We start from the raw sequence: 14,249 nt of genomic DNA on the forward strand, positions 1-14,249 counted from the left end.
TCAAGCTGTACAGAAGTCAATATGTGCTAGTAGTTCTCTGTGCTGGCTTGTTGGATACTGCTCTTTACATCTGGGACACTCGAGAAAACTTTCATCAAGAAGGCTTGAATGTTTCAGGGAAGGACTTCTGTCATAGGTGGTCAGCTTCTCTTCAAACACAGCTTGCAAATCTTCCTGCAGTTCCATACGTCCAGATTCCTGAAGTTTCTGGAAAAGGAGAAGCTTTAGTGCAAGACTGGGGCACTGATCAAAAACTGTAGGAAAAAATATTGATGTTTGATGGCACATGAGCCTTGTGTGTGTTACAGCACTAAGGGTAGCATTTTAAAGATGGCTAAATGCAGTTATGCTACTTGTGTTAATAACAGAGGGCCTGTTGTACAAGTCAAACACCACATTTAAATTAGATTGCAAAGTAGCTTTTCTGCAGGCTATTTAAGACAGGTTTCCCACAGTGTCTGACTGGGAATCCTTCCCCAGCCATCTTCCTAGCCACTCACACACTATCTTTCCTTAATAAAATGTTGCCTCAGTCCCCTCTGTGTAGGATGCTGCCTATTACCTTCCTAAAAACTCTGCTGTAATGTTCTTTTCTCCTGTGCGTGAGGTTTCAGTGTGCGAAGGCTGTCCCTAACTGTAAAAGGCATCTGGGTTGTCTGTCTGACAACTACTCCTCTGCCTTCTCAGCACAAAGAAACTCAAAACTGTAACTTCCCTGCTCTACTCCCAGCAAACAGAGGGTTTTCCAGTGGTCTCCCCTGGCAGCAGCAGCAACTGCAATCCTAATAAGCAAGGCTCTCCCAGGGGCAATGCATGAGTGAAAAACATCAGTATGTCAGAATTCGTTCCATTCCATTCCTCATTTGAGAAAATATAACCAAGTTACATATAACTAAGGGGGAGAGCAGTCTGGCAGAGCTGCAGAACAATTCTGCTCATCTGGAACTTGTTAGGAGCTTTTGCATTTATCTTCTCTGTAAAAAGCACAGCAGCTCAGGCCTGATCTAATGAAGGACACAAGTATCTGATTTCCTTTTTGAACCTCATTTAAGTAAGTCCAGAAATGCAGTTTTGACAATCCTATTCAGCTATCACCTAATCTTAGAAGGTACCTTACTGTAGAGTTCCAGAAGCACCAACAGTCAAAATGCATTTCTGCTCAAGACCAGGGCAATCATGGATACAACAGAGCAAAACAGATCAATGGCTTGCTTAATACTTAATCCTTCCCTACAAATTTCTACATTAAGTGTAGGGCTTGAATCTCGGTGGCTTTCTTTGGGCTTATATAATGAGCAACAAACAGACCATGGCCCTCACAACACAACAAACGTCCTTTTTCATTGTAGCAGGGAGCTTGTGTTTTTGGAAATTAAAAACCCTGGTTCTAATGACCCACGCATCCTGCATCGGATGGAGGTGGGGGAGGAATTCGACTTCTATATTTAAGGATTGTGTCCTGTTCACTAGGAGCAAGTCTGAGTAGAAGCATACTGTGGCTTTGTCATTGTGCAACAGACTAGATACTCTGTGATACAAAATACAATTGTGTTCCCTGCTCAGGAACTGGACTATTCTGCATCTCCTTCTGCAGTACTAGTTCTCTGTGTATGCTGTAGAGAAAAATGATGCCTAGCTAGTTGACATTGGGTTTGGCACCCTGAGGCCACATACTTGGAGGATGGAAGGGCCTACAGTGAATACCTGATGACGTTAACAGAAGACACTATGCTTGAAATAAGATCTGAAAGTGAAAAGATGTACATTTATGTAAAATCCCTGACTAAATTCACCTGCAAGTTATTCGGTACATACCAGAGGTTCCAGACGGGTTATTTGCTCCCTGGCCTTCCGCAGTTCCTTAAGGACTTTGTTTAACTGATGCTGCAAGTTCTGGCGATCGAGCTTTTCATTCTCAAAGTCTGTGGTGCATATCTGGATCTGACAACCAGAGGGAGAGAGAGAAAGAGAGAAATGTTTCCCCTTTATATATTTCAAGTAAGTTTTACTCTGCTGTCATATACTGAGATTTAAAAAAAAAAAAAAAGTTGCTTTCACTACAGTGAAATTCATACATGCCCAGTTATGAAAATCTCTTTTAGTAGGGGTGGAGTTTGAAGTTATTTTGGTTGGAGGGTATTTCAAGCTGTCTTGCAATCTTAAGCTGAACATTTCATAGAAAAGCATGCAGTGCAAGTTGTCATTAAAAATGCCAGTTTCTACTCCAGAATCTTTCTTTTAGCAAGAAAATTTGACAGAAACTATGGGTAACACTGTACACCCAAACGTAGCAAATAAGTGTAATGTTTTTTCCCAGTAACATCAATTAGATCTGTAAGAACATACTTGGAAAAAATAAAGATGCAAAAGATGGCAATGCAATTATTTGTATAACCTTACCAAGAGTATATTACAAAGCTTCAATGAGCTGATTGGTTTTAGGATGTTTCCCATACCTAATCTGTACAGTTGAACAAGTGATTGTGGAGAAAAGAGCATCAGTTCTGATCATACTCTCTTATCTATAAAAGGTTACAGATTTTGCTCTTGACAGACATGTCAAAATTTTTAGAAGCATCAAGACATTATTTACAGTTGAATATTCACATCTATTATTACGTTATTTAATATACTACTCTTTCTTAAATTTGAAGTTAGTCTAGAAAGCCTTTGTGCAGAATACAGATTAAGACGCATATAATTCAGTACCTGTTGTTCCAACAGGGCTATCCTAGTATGTTCCTCCTGCTGTTTGAGCAATGATTTACGAAGAAGTTGCACCTACAAGGCAGAAACATATTTGTAATAAGGAACTTCCATATACAACAGTTAATAAGCTTAACAAAGAATCTAAAAAGGGATGGAGATAAACTTTTATACTCCAATGCCAACAGAAGAATGTATGCCTGTTATGCAACAGCCAAACCCAGTTCAAATATCTCCACTTCTCTGGGAAAAACCCCACGGAAACTTTATCATTGCATTGAACAGGGGGAATGCAGGATGATGTTTCAGTTAAAAAAAAAAAAAAAAAAATCAGATTGAACTTTCCTATGTGATTGCTAGGATGCAGACAAAAATACACAAAACTCATGTTTGCACTAACATGTCATGATGTTAAAAAAAATAAGCAATGCAACTTTTTTTTAAAATAGAACAAGTTTAAGACTCAAAGTACTATACTATAATGGATTAAATAAATGTAAAAAAAGTACAAATATCCTCAGTTATCAGCATGTATGAACTTTTGTAGTGAATGCTGTTGTTCAGCTGCAAAAAATAAATCAACACCTAATAATTATTAACTGGTGAGAACCAGCCCATGTTTACAGAGCTGAACTGTTGTTCTAGTTTTAGCCTACTTTGGTGCCTAGTAAATTTTATTCTTATATTTCAAATTTCAGTTCTACATTGCTTTGTTATTGACCACAAACTTTTCCAAGTAGCAAGTCTATCTTATTTGGAGGCCCTGAGGACAATCCTTCCAGATGGACTTTCTAGTTTCTCTTCAGCAGGCATGTGGTCATAATTTCATGTCCAGAAGAAGAAACAACAGATTTTTGGGTTTGGTTTTTTTTTTCGTTAGCATCACCACGCTAACAGGAATATTCCAAGACACCACTGTAACTCTCCATGTAGGGGAAGTGGCAAAGTCCTCATGAGTATTCCAAACAAAAGCAGGTAAGCACTTAATATTTTTAAATACAAACTTATCGCACACAGATGTCTTCCCCTGCCTCTTATCAGCCAGAGTGATCAAATTCATTGGGCTTGAAAGGAAGAATTAAGAACTTAACATATTAACAGAATTATTTCTCTGAAGTCATCATGGTACTCTTTGGGTGATGGGCAAGCCCTGTGAACCATTAGAATCTGACGCAAAAGCAACAGAACATATCTGGCGACACTGTAAACCACACATTGAACAGCCTGCCTGACAGGCACTTCTTAGGTTTTATAGGGAATTACTGAACCCTTCCCAGTGCTTTCCACCACTGCTTCAAGACAGTGACAACTTAAGGTCCATCCCTTCCCTTTCCTTGCTTATCTGGCCATTGCTTTCTAGTACTCCGGTGTGCCTGCATAGTTCTTATCCATGGCATCACATAGAGAACCAAATGGAGGAACTCACTGAATGGGAAAACAAACAAAACCCAGCTGCATGGCCACAATGGTTGGCTGGGGGCACTATCCAAGGACACGGCTGCTTATCCAGTAACTATGAAACTACAAAGCCATGTGTGTATTTGTAGCAGCCAGGTGACAGCAAATCAGTGATATTCCATCATTAGGACCCCATGATAAAATAGTTGGAAGAGACTTGAATTTTTACCTTTCCTGTTCTCATTTACTATTAACCTTTAGGATGAACTAGATCAGAGTCAATTAAATATTCTCTCACTTCTCCCTCTTGTGTCCCACAAGACCAGGGAAAGTAGCAAACAAGTAAGTTCCTTGTTTAAACAACGAAGTTTCACAGAAGTTTGGATTTTGACTCAATATATTAAAGAAAGTATTCAATTTTAACCACAGGACAGATACACATAAAAGAACAGTTACCAGAGCAAGTGAGTGACGGTCCATTCTGATTAAATGACTTCTCAGCTGTCTTGATTCTTTGCTAATGATCTTAAACCTCCAAATGCATCCACTTACCTGACATAAAAGATCTTCAGACTTTTTCTTTTCTTCTCTGAGCTGTCCTTTAATAGTTTCATTTTCTTGTTTTAGTCTCTGCACTTTCTCTCCTTTCATTTTATTTTCATTTTCTAGAGTCTTCATTTCAGCAACCTGTTGCGACTGTAATAAGGCATTTAAACTCGTTATTTCTCGTTGTGTTTCTTCATACTTCCTTCTGAATTCGTTAAGTTCAGATCTCAGCTGGGTTGCAGTACGTCTTTCAGTCTCAAGATCACTCTTAGCAGTTAGTAACAGCTGGTCATAATATTTTTGCTTTTCCTCTTGTAGATGACCTTAACAAATCAGAAATAATTGATATAGTAAAGGGGGGGGAGAGCATACTGATAGAAATTGACATTCTAGGCTATTACACAGCTCAGACTGGCACCAAACTTTAGTTAAAACAGATTTCAATACGTCTAATGCAGTAAAGCCTCCTTCCCAGTATAGTTACTGGAAAACTGCAACTTGGCTTGCATGTAGTATTCTGTGCTACAGCCACTTCCTTCACTAACCCTTATAGCAATGTTATATCCTTTGCCCTGACTAGACAAGCTCCATGACCCACACATAGTTCTTTTACGGCCTCACACATTATACTGATGCATGGGAATCAAGGCCCAAAGACACTAGATTCTCGCTTCCAGATTGAGCCTCCTTAGCCAAGGTTCTGGCATTATTCCCTCCCCAGAGATACCCTGGGAAGCTGAGGGGCCTCTACCTTACCACTGTTGACCAAAGCCAGACTATCCATTGTCATTTGTAGATTATTTTCTTCAAATTGCATGCCATCATTAACTTCTAAATTGCAAAGAAAAGGGACTAGGATAGGGTTTTGATAAAAAAATGCCTGCTTCCTGGCTAGTGACTGTTACTTAAAGCAGAGTTTGAGAAATTTCTGCTTGTCAACCCAAGAAAAGTTTAGGAAGCAGGAAAGAAAAAAAAAAAAAAAGAGGTAGCTTGTAGAAATTCAGTAGTAATACAAAATATACGTAAAAGCAGAACAAGGAATGCAGAATTTCACAGGCTTTGCTGATTTTTGGGACTGTGAATTTCTTGACTTTGATACTTTTCCTATTGAAGGCTTCCCCTTATTCTTCAAAGCGTAATTTACTAGGGAAAGTTTCTTACTTGACTATTCTCCCTCCCCTAGACTATGAGCTAAGCCTTACCTTCTGGTTAGCAATACTTCTTTATAAGGTAGTGGGATACCAAGTTCTTCCTTGGAAAAGAAGTTGTCATATCTACTTTCAACTTGTATAGCTAGGTTCTTAGAAACTTGAATCTCTGCTACTGTCCAGCTGCTTGAAGAGGAGAACTTTCGGATACCCTTACTCCTAGTCTCCCAGCTGCTCTGATTACAAAGCTTTCACTGCAGTAGCCGAGTTACATTTCCTGGTGAGCTACTTCAGTCTGCCTCCCTCTAAAATACTGTTCATAGATTTCTGAGCAGCACCAAAACAGAATTATGATATTTTACTGTTTTCCATAAAGATTCAAGCAGTAATACAGAAACCAAGCCACCATGAATTACTAAGTGGTAAGTATCTTTGGGCATACTCTCACTCCAGATGATGCTAGTTTTATGCCATGAAATTACCTTGCAGATCAGTTGCAGGATACATGAAATTAATTTGACAGTAAGAAAAGCAAGCCAACTCCTTCTGGTTCTTCTGTTCAATGTGATTTTAATTTTATTCCACGTGCTGGTCAAGCACAGCTCAAGTCGATCTGAATGCATGGTACTGAGAGGGTGCTCATTATTGAGGAACGATGTAGCACGGAAGTGAGATAGAGGTGGCTAGATCCATAATGCAAAATACTGATTTGGATAAGTGCCAAAACCTACTGCAGGTTGTCATGCCATGTAAGAACTATTCAGGTGAGTAAAGAACGTGGCAGTCTTGAGTCATTTTTATAATGTTTATTTTGAAAACAAATTTAAAAAACCTGATCCACACCTAGCTAATAAATCCTTAATGCTTCCATTATGCAGGGTGAAAGTGTACTTTGAAGGATGTGACACGTAACATATTTGCCTCAACACTTTCCGCAAACAGAGAGGTTGCAAGTAGTGTCGAGGCTGTTAAAAAACATTTTTGAAGTAGATAAGAACTTGAAATACTGTCGATCAAGTAACATAGCTAGATAACAGGAAGCAAAGAAGTTTTACTTAAACATGTTTTATTATTAAGAAACAAAAATGATGAGAAGGAAGTCTTGATTTTGTTTAATTGTGCTATAATTCGTTCTTAGAAAACTTGTTCTATAGATAATTATGGTTTGGGTCAACTGTGGGAAAAAATAAAGTCAATACCTTCTGAATTAACTTCTTTAGATTCTTGTTGGCTAACTATTTCTGACTTCTGTTCAAGTTCAAAGATCCTTCCAAGCAGTCCCCTGACATACACTTCACGTTGCTGGTCATACAGTAGCCACTGTTGGTTTTTCTCAAGAGCCTTCATGAAAAGGAACAGAAGAACAACAAAAAAGCCTCTGGTAATTTATCAGATTTTGAAAGTATTAATTGTCTTAAAAATGTTAAAAAGTTATATATTATACATTTTAAAGATAATTAATTCTGCTGCAAATTGTAGTAATCTTCTCTGTACAACAAATAAAGCCCATCTTCATTTAGATAAGTCAGGATGTTTACCATAAGTTAAAATTGCAACAATATTAAACACCAGTTGGCCTATTTCTTGGAATGGGAAAATGACTTCAAAACAAAGGCTTTCATGAGTCATGCCCAGATTATGAAGAATTAGCCTTTCAATCTCAAATATAAAATAAAAATAACAGATCTTGAAAATGCAATAAACTAAAACTGTATCATGGCAACTTAAAGTTTGTATGAACATGGACATGGATTTTGTATCTGATTGGATCATAGAATTATTCAGGTTGGAAAGGACCTCAGGAGGTTTCTAATCCAACCTCATGCTACTGCCAGCAGCGTCAGCTCTGAGGTCAGACCAGGTTAGCTAGGACTTCTGTTTTGTCAGCAACCACTTTGTTCTGAAGTTCCAAGCAAGGTTTTTCAAAGATGGTGGAAATACTGTCCTTTTTTTTTGTTGTTTAAATTACTGTCCTTTCACAAAATAAATTTAGATATTGTATTTTAGAGCGGAACAGACCCTCTGAGGTCCCATACTACCCAAAAACGTATATGGTGGTAATTTACATTCTTATGCATCTCTATGCAGATGGTTTATACTTGCAGTGTTGTACATAAAACTTACATCCTTCAGTTGGCTTTCAACTTCATAAAGATTAGTTAGTGATCCAGTGCTGTTTGTTACAGCTTCCTGCAGACAAAGAAAAACCTGTTAGTGTTCTTTAAAATAGATGGCTGAAACAGTAAAGCTAGTCCTGTATAACTATTCATCTCACATAAATAGCATAAGAATATTTTAAAAATGGAAAACAGATGCATGCATGTGCCTTTTGTGTTTCAAGATCTTTATAGTCCTTTTTTAAAAAAGGATCTAAGTAACATAGAAAACCATTTCATAAAGTTAAAATAAAACCTCCTGGAAGATACGTGACAAAGATTTCTATTTCATTTACTCTGTAACGCTGCAGCTCATAGTTAGATTAAAACATTTCCTAACAAGAATATCACGTCTTCTACTGAACTGCTATCTTGGGAGACCTGAAGGGTGCAGAAGAGCTGCTGAAAAGTGAAGCTGTTTAGGGTATTATTTAAATACACAAAAAAGGTAAGCGCTTGTTCTATTTTCGTTTGACAGTATGCTAGACCACAGTTAGAGTGCTTAAAGTTTGAGTTGGAGAGTTGTTTAGAGCCATCTAAAACTAAACAGCAGTTAAACAGTTATACTTCTTTCATAATCTGATATATTTATTCACTGCATGATAGAAGGGGTTTTGAAGTGTAGATATAAGTCAGAAGGAACTTTAAGAAAATAAAAATGTAGATTACTACCCAAACCCAAGCTACATTTTTCCAAAGTTTTCCTGTGTTTTTTGGAACATGATACAGAACAAACTTTATAATTGAAAAAATACAGGAGATCTTTGAATGCAATTGTTAAACTTTAGCAGTTCCTAATAAAAACTGAATTTAGAGACACTACAATTGCACAGATTCCTATTTCTATAAACATTAGAACACTATCTCAGTGAAAGCTTTCTCCAAATTATCATACAACTGTTGTTTCCATTTCAGAGTATACCTGCTGCTCATATGCCACCTAGCAGTTTCAAGCAGCATTGCTAGACTTATTTTAAAGTTTTCCAAGACATTCAGTCAAAACATCAGTCAAATTTTATTGTTCTCCGCGGATAAATCGGTAAAACATTTAGAGGAAAATTCTGATTTTAAACTAAAAGATATCTCGGTAGTTCATTGACAAAAATACAATGGAAATATGTTGAATTAATATACATTTTACATTCTCTGATAAAGTTCAAAGTCTCTTGAAATTAAAAATAAACATGTTGCATTTAAAGTGGCCTTTCCCAAGATACTGCATTATTGGAAGTGATACATATATGTATTATAATTGAAAATCAGTAGATTAAGACATTAAGGTATTTGGCTAAAGCTAGATTTCTAGAATTACTCAATTTCCCTGTAGAGCATGGGGAACCAGCACCATCTGCAGGTCAAAACCTGGAAAAGACCTACAGGCACCTCTTTTAGGTACAAACTTCCCTGTGCCCCTTATTGAAAGACTATTGCATTTTCCATGGAACATTAGAAAAGGCAGGGGTGGAAAAACAACTGTAGAAAACTAAGTGCACTTGCAAAAGCTGCCAAGTACCTGGAACCATACTTATTAACCATTTTAAATGAGATCAGCAACTCATTATTCCTGTCCTATCTTCTGTCACATTGAAGTATTTACCATGTGTGATGCCATGTAAAGTACAGGCAACTAGTTTTAACAACCAAGAAGCAAATGAGGATTCATAAGAGCAGGGAGGAGAAAGATATTGTCATAGAATCATAGAACGGTTTGGGTTGGAAAGGATCTATAAAGGCCATCTAGTCCAACCCCCCTGCAATGGGCAGGGACATCTTCAACTCAATCAGGTTGCTCAGAGCCCTGTCCAACCTGACCTTGAACATTTCCAGGGGTGGGGCATCTACCACCTCATTGGGCAACCTGCTCCAGTGTTCCACCACCCTCATCATAAAAAATTTCTTTATATACAGTCTAAATCTACCCTTTCAGTTTAAAACCATCCCTCCCCTAGTCTGATGGCAACAAGCCCTGCTAAAAAGTTTGCCATCATCTTATAAGCCCCTTTTAAGTACTGAAAGGCCGCTATAGTCTCTCCTAAGCCTTCTCTTCTCCTATGAGGAAAGGCTGAGAGAGTTGGGGTTGTTCAGCCCTCTGATCATTTTTGTTGCCTTCCTCTGGACCCGCTCCGACAGGTCCATGTCTCTCCTGTGCCGAGTGCTCCAGGTAGAGTATCACCAGAGTGGAACAGAGGGGCAGAATCACCTCCCTCGAGCTGCTGGCCATGCTGCTTTTGATGCAGCCCAGAATATGGTTGGCTTTCTGCGCTGTGAGCACACATTGCCAGCTCAGGTCCAACTTTTCATACACCAGTATGCCCGAGTCCCTCTCTGCAGGGCTGCTGTCAATCCCTTCATCCCCCAGCCTATATTGATACGAGGGGTTGCTCCAACCCAGGTGCAGGACCCTGCACTTGGCCTATTTGAACCTCATGAGATTCACACAGGCCCACTTCTCAAGCTTGTCCAGGTTCCTCTGGATGAAATCCCATCCCTCAGGCCTGTCAACCACACCACTGATCTTTGTGTCATCTGCAAACTTGCCAAGCGTGCACTCGATCCCACTATGTCACTGATGAAGATGTTAAACAGTACTGGTCCCAGTATGGACCTCTGAGGGATACTTATCACTGATCTCAGTGAAGGACTGTGTCAAAGGCCTTGCAGAAGTCCAGACAGACGACATTTGTAGCTCTTCCCTTGCCTACTGGTGCAGTCACTCCATCACAGAAGGCTGGTCAGGCAGGACTCGCCCTTGGTGAAGTCATGCTGGCTGTCTCAAATCACCCCCCTGTCATCCCTGTGCCTTAGCATAGTTTCTAGGAGGATCTGTTCCATTATCTGCCTAGTCACAGAGATGAGGCTGACAGGTCAGTAGTTCCCAGGGTCCTCCTTTCTAACCTTTTTAAAAGCGAGTGCAATGTTTCTCTTTTTCCAGTCACTAGGGACTTCACCTGATTGCCATGACTTTTCAAGTACCATGGAGAGTAGCTTGGCAACTACGTAAGCCAATTTCCTCAGGACTCTGGGATGCATCTCCTGAGGTCCCATAAACTTATGTATGTTCAGGTTCCTCAGGTGGTTGAAAACCTGGTCATCTCATGCAGTGGGAGGGACTCTGCTCCCCTAGTCCCCATCTTGCAGCCCATCCACTCAAGAGGTGTGGGAAGAGACGTTGCTAGTGAAGACTAAGGCAAAAGTTGAGTGTTTCAGCCTCTTCCTTGTCTGTTCTCATCAGTTTGCTGTCAGGGGGTACACTTTCTTTGACCTTCCTTTTCTGACTGTTTGCTTCCCGTAGAAGCCCTTATTATTTTTTGCATCCCTTGCCAAGTTCAACTCCAGCCACGCCTTGGCCTTCCTGACCCTATTCCTACACAACTGGGCAACATCTCTATACTCTTCCTGGGATACCCGTCCCTGCTTCTACTGCCTCTGCATTTCCTTCTTGCCCTTTAGTTTGACCAGCAGGTCTCAACTTAGCCATGCTGGTCTCCTGCTTTCCTTTCCTGATTTCTTACACCTGAGGATCGAGAGCTCTTGCGCTCTACAAAAAGCATCCGTAAAGATCTGCCAGCTCTGTTCTGCTCCCTTGTCCCTGAGGGAAGTTTCCCAGGGGGTCTTACTGACTAATTCCTTGAAGAGCTGGAATTTTGCTTTCCTAAAATTCAGCATCCTGACTTTACTCTTCACCTGACCCATATCCCTTCAGGACTGCAAACTCCACCAGTGCATGATCACTGCAGCCCAGGCTGCCTCCAAACTTGACATCACCAATTAGCTTACAACTGAAGCTGAATTAGGTGAGGAGCTTAGTTTGTCTTTATTAATGCCTCATGTCTCTTCCTGCTGCCCTCTGTCTGTTTAATCACGGAGCATACAAACCTGAGAAGGGTATAATATCTACTTAAGCCACAGTGGATCACTACATGAGGTACCCCTAGTCATACCACCTACGCGTAAGCTTGAGAAGGGACCTTGCCATACAGCATTAGAGAACGCCCTCCCCAGCTGTGTTGCCTGAAGTTGTGCTCCCTGACTGTTCTTAATTTAGCACTCAATCTGGGTATCATCTCTCTTCATACAAGAATATTTCAGCATGCAATGCAACTGGTAAGAACATTAAAAACCCATCCTATTTTATAACAGATATCCGTGCTTACAGTGTTTCTTCAGTGCTTACCTGGGAAGTACTGGCTCTGTTTTCAAGCTCAGAACATTTTGCAGTAACAGTAGATAAATTACATTTTAACCGGTTTATTTCTTCCGATAGTGAATGAAGTAACTGTTCTCTCCTTTCTGCTTCCTTTGTTTTTTCCTCTAGTTGACTTTGTAACGAGGAAACTTCACTATTCTTGGTTTTGGATCTAAGCTTGTCTTTCAGGTTTTGGATTTCTTTGTCCTTCTCTCCAAGAAGATGGTTGTGTTTTTCTTTATCTTTTTCAAGGGAAAGTATTTTCTAAATGAAATGGAATAAAGAAAAGGGAAACAAATGAATAAGTATCAGTCTATGTAACAAATGCATTAGCAAGTTTACAACAGTTTGAGAACAGTTGTAACTGTTGTAACAGTTGAACAGTTTACTACACTTTGAAAGGTTCTCTCTTATCCTTTAATTAGCTGAGAAGATTACTTTTTACTCAAAACAGTCAACACTAGTGGTCATCACAATACTACAATACTGGCCTTTTAGTTTCAAAATGTGCTTTAGTAGACATTTTCAACAGGCACTCTCTTTTCAGTAGGCCTCAAGCGCAGGCAATTATGACAATAGTACTGCATTTGAGATACCCTGGGGCTCTATGTAAACTTCTGTTATGATAGCATTTCATTTTTCCATGAGACAGGTTAACATTGAAATCCTAAATGTTGATATCAAGTCATTAGAAGATGACAGAGAAACTGAAAGAAACTGAATTTTAGAGAGCCTCATTTGGGGAGCAGTTGAAGACCGCACAGTGCTCACTAGAGTTAAATATTGACATCAAGTAGTACCCAGTGTATCTAAACATGCCTGTGATTTTCCACCTGTAAATGAGGAACCCGATATTAAGTAATCAACACTGAGCAAGCAGCAAACTCCACCAGACACAGCAAACACGCTAAGGAATTTAGTGACAACAGTACGTGAGCTGTCTAGCCATAGCTGATGCTTGGGTTAGCCCTTCTCAACTGATGTAGCACAGACACACAAAAAGCCTTTTTGTCAGAAGTAGCCTTAGAAACATTAGTGTGCCTAGTCTCCATTAGCTGTATCCTTTGAAAGAGTCCGTTTAAAGTTTTCCAGTCCTTCTGGGACGCCTAACAGTATGAGACTTGGTCACGTATTAAGTCTTGAACTTCTTTCTCTGCAAGCACAGGTTTACCTCGAATAGACTACAAGGTGTGGAAATTGCAGTGTCTTAGTTCCTGCTCTTTGGTTGTAATGGAAGAATAGCGCAGCAAACTGATTAGTTTTATTTACCAATAGTTGAGGGGGAGCTTGAGAATACAGTTCAAGGAAACACTCGGCACTTTTTAGCATATTCTTAGGCAGCTGTTTGCAAACACAACGTTCTTTGCAAGAAATGGTCAAAATACTTCTCTGGGACCAACTGTTCCAGAGAGCCGGACGTAAGAGGACAGGTCTTAACGGGCTAACTGGCACCTCTGCCCTCAAGTCTTCGTATTTAACAGCTTTGCCAAATGATCGCAATTTGATTAGTTCAGTCATCGTTGAAAAACATTTGAGACCAAAAATGTCAAACTACAGCAGCAGCGACATCACAGCAAACTCAGTTTTAAGAGGAAAGATCGGCACATTGCTTGCAAAGTCGGACATACTCAGACTCACGTTAACCGTGCACAATTAGGACATCACGAACGTCAGCTCGAGTACAAACATGCACCTCACCGCTAGGAGCCCGTTCCTTTCCGTATCCGTCATTTTGCTTTTCCCTTTCATGCCTTCCTCCATTGATTTCCTCAGGGCGGCGTTCTGCTCCTTACACTTCTCAAGATCATTCTCAGGCCTGGAGCTGCCCGACTTTAAGCCCCACTTGCCGGTAATTATCTCTTTGGCGGTCTTGGAATTCATCTTTAAGCACCTATAAAAAATAAACGCCGCGCTACGGAATAGCGATGCCTTCCACCAAGCAGGACGTGGCTTCTGACAGGGTTTTAGTCAGGCACGGGCAGCGCAGGGCTTCCCGGCTCCTGACAGCGATCCCCGGGCCGGGCCGCGGGAAGCAAGCGGGCCTGCGAGCACGCTGGGTTCTGGCCGGGGCTGGGGGCCCTGCCCAGCAGCTGCTCCCGCCGGCCCCAG

At 40.2% G+C, this 14,249-nt stretch overlaps 1 protein-coding gene across 1 annotated transcript; it reads right to left on the reverse strand.

The window, feature by feature from the left end:
- On the reverse strand, positions 1–14,021 carry CEP55 (centrosomal protein 55). The gene is made up of 8 exons (XM_035897354.1): positions 13,839–14,021; positions 12,129–12,404; positions 7,923–8,006; positions 6,998–7,139; positions 4,657–4,973; positions 2,710–2,781; positions 1,816–1,941; positions 1–207 (listed from the first exon to the last, which is right to left on the reverse strand). The coding sequence occupies exons 1-8, from the start codon at positions 14,019–14,021 to the stop codon at positions 1–3; spliced, it is 1,407 nt and encodes a 468-aa protein (XP_035753247.1).
- Between the last annotated feature and the right edge of the window lie 228 nt (positions 14,022–14,249).

Source organism: Egretta garzetta, unplaced genomic scaffold, assembly GCF_000687185.1.
Source record: "Egretta garzetta isolate BGI_Z169 unplaced genomic scaffold, ASM68718v1 scaffold56, whole genome shotgun sequence".
Taxonomy (NCBI): domain Eukaryota; kingdom Metazoa; phylum Chordata; class Aves; order Pelecaniformes; family Ardeidae; genus Egretta; species Egretta garzetta.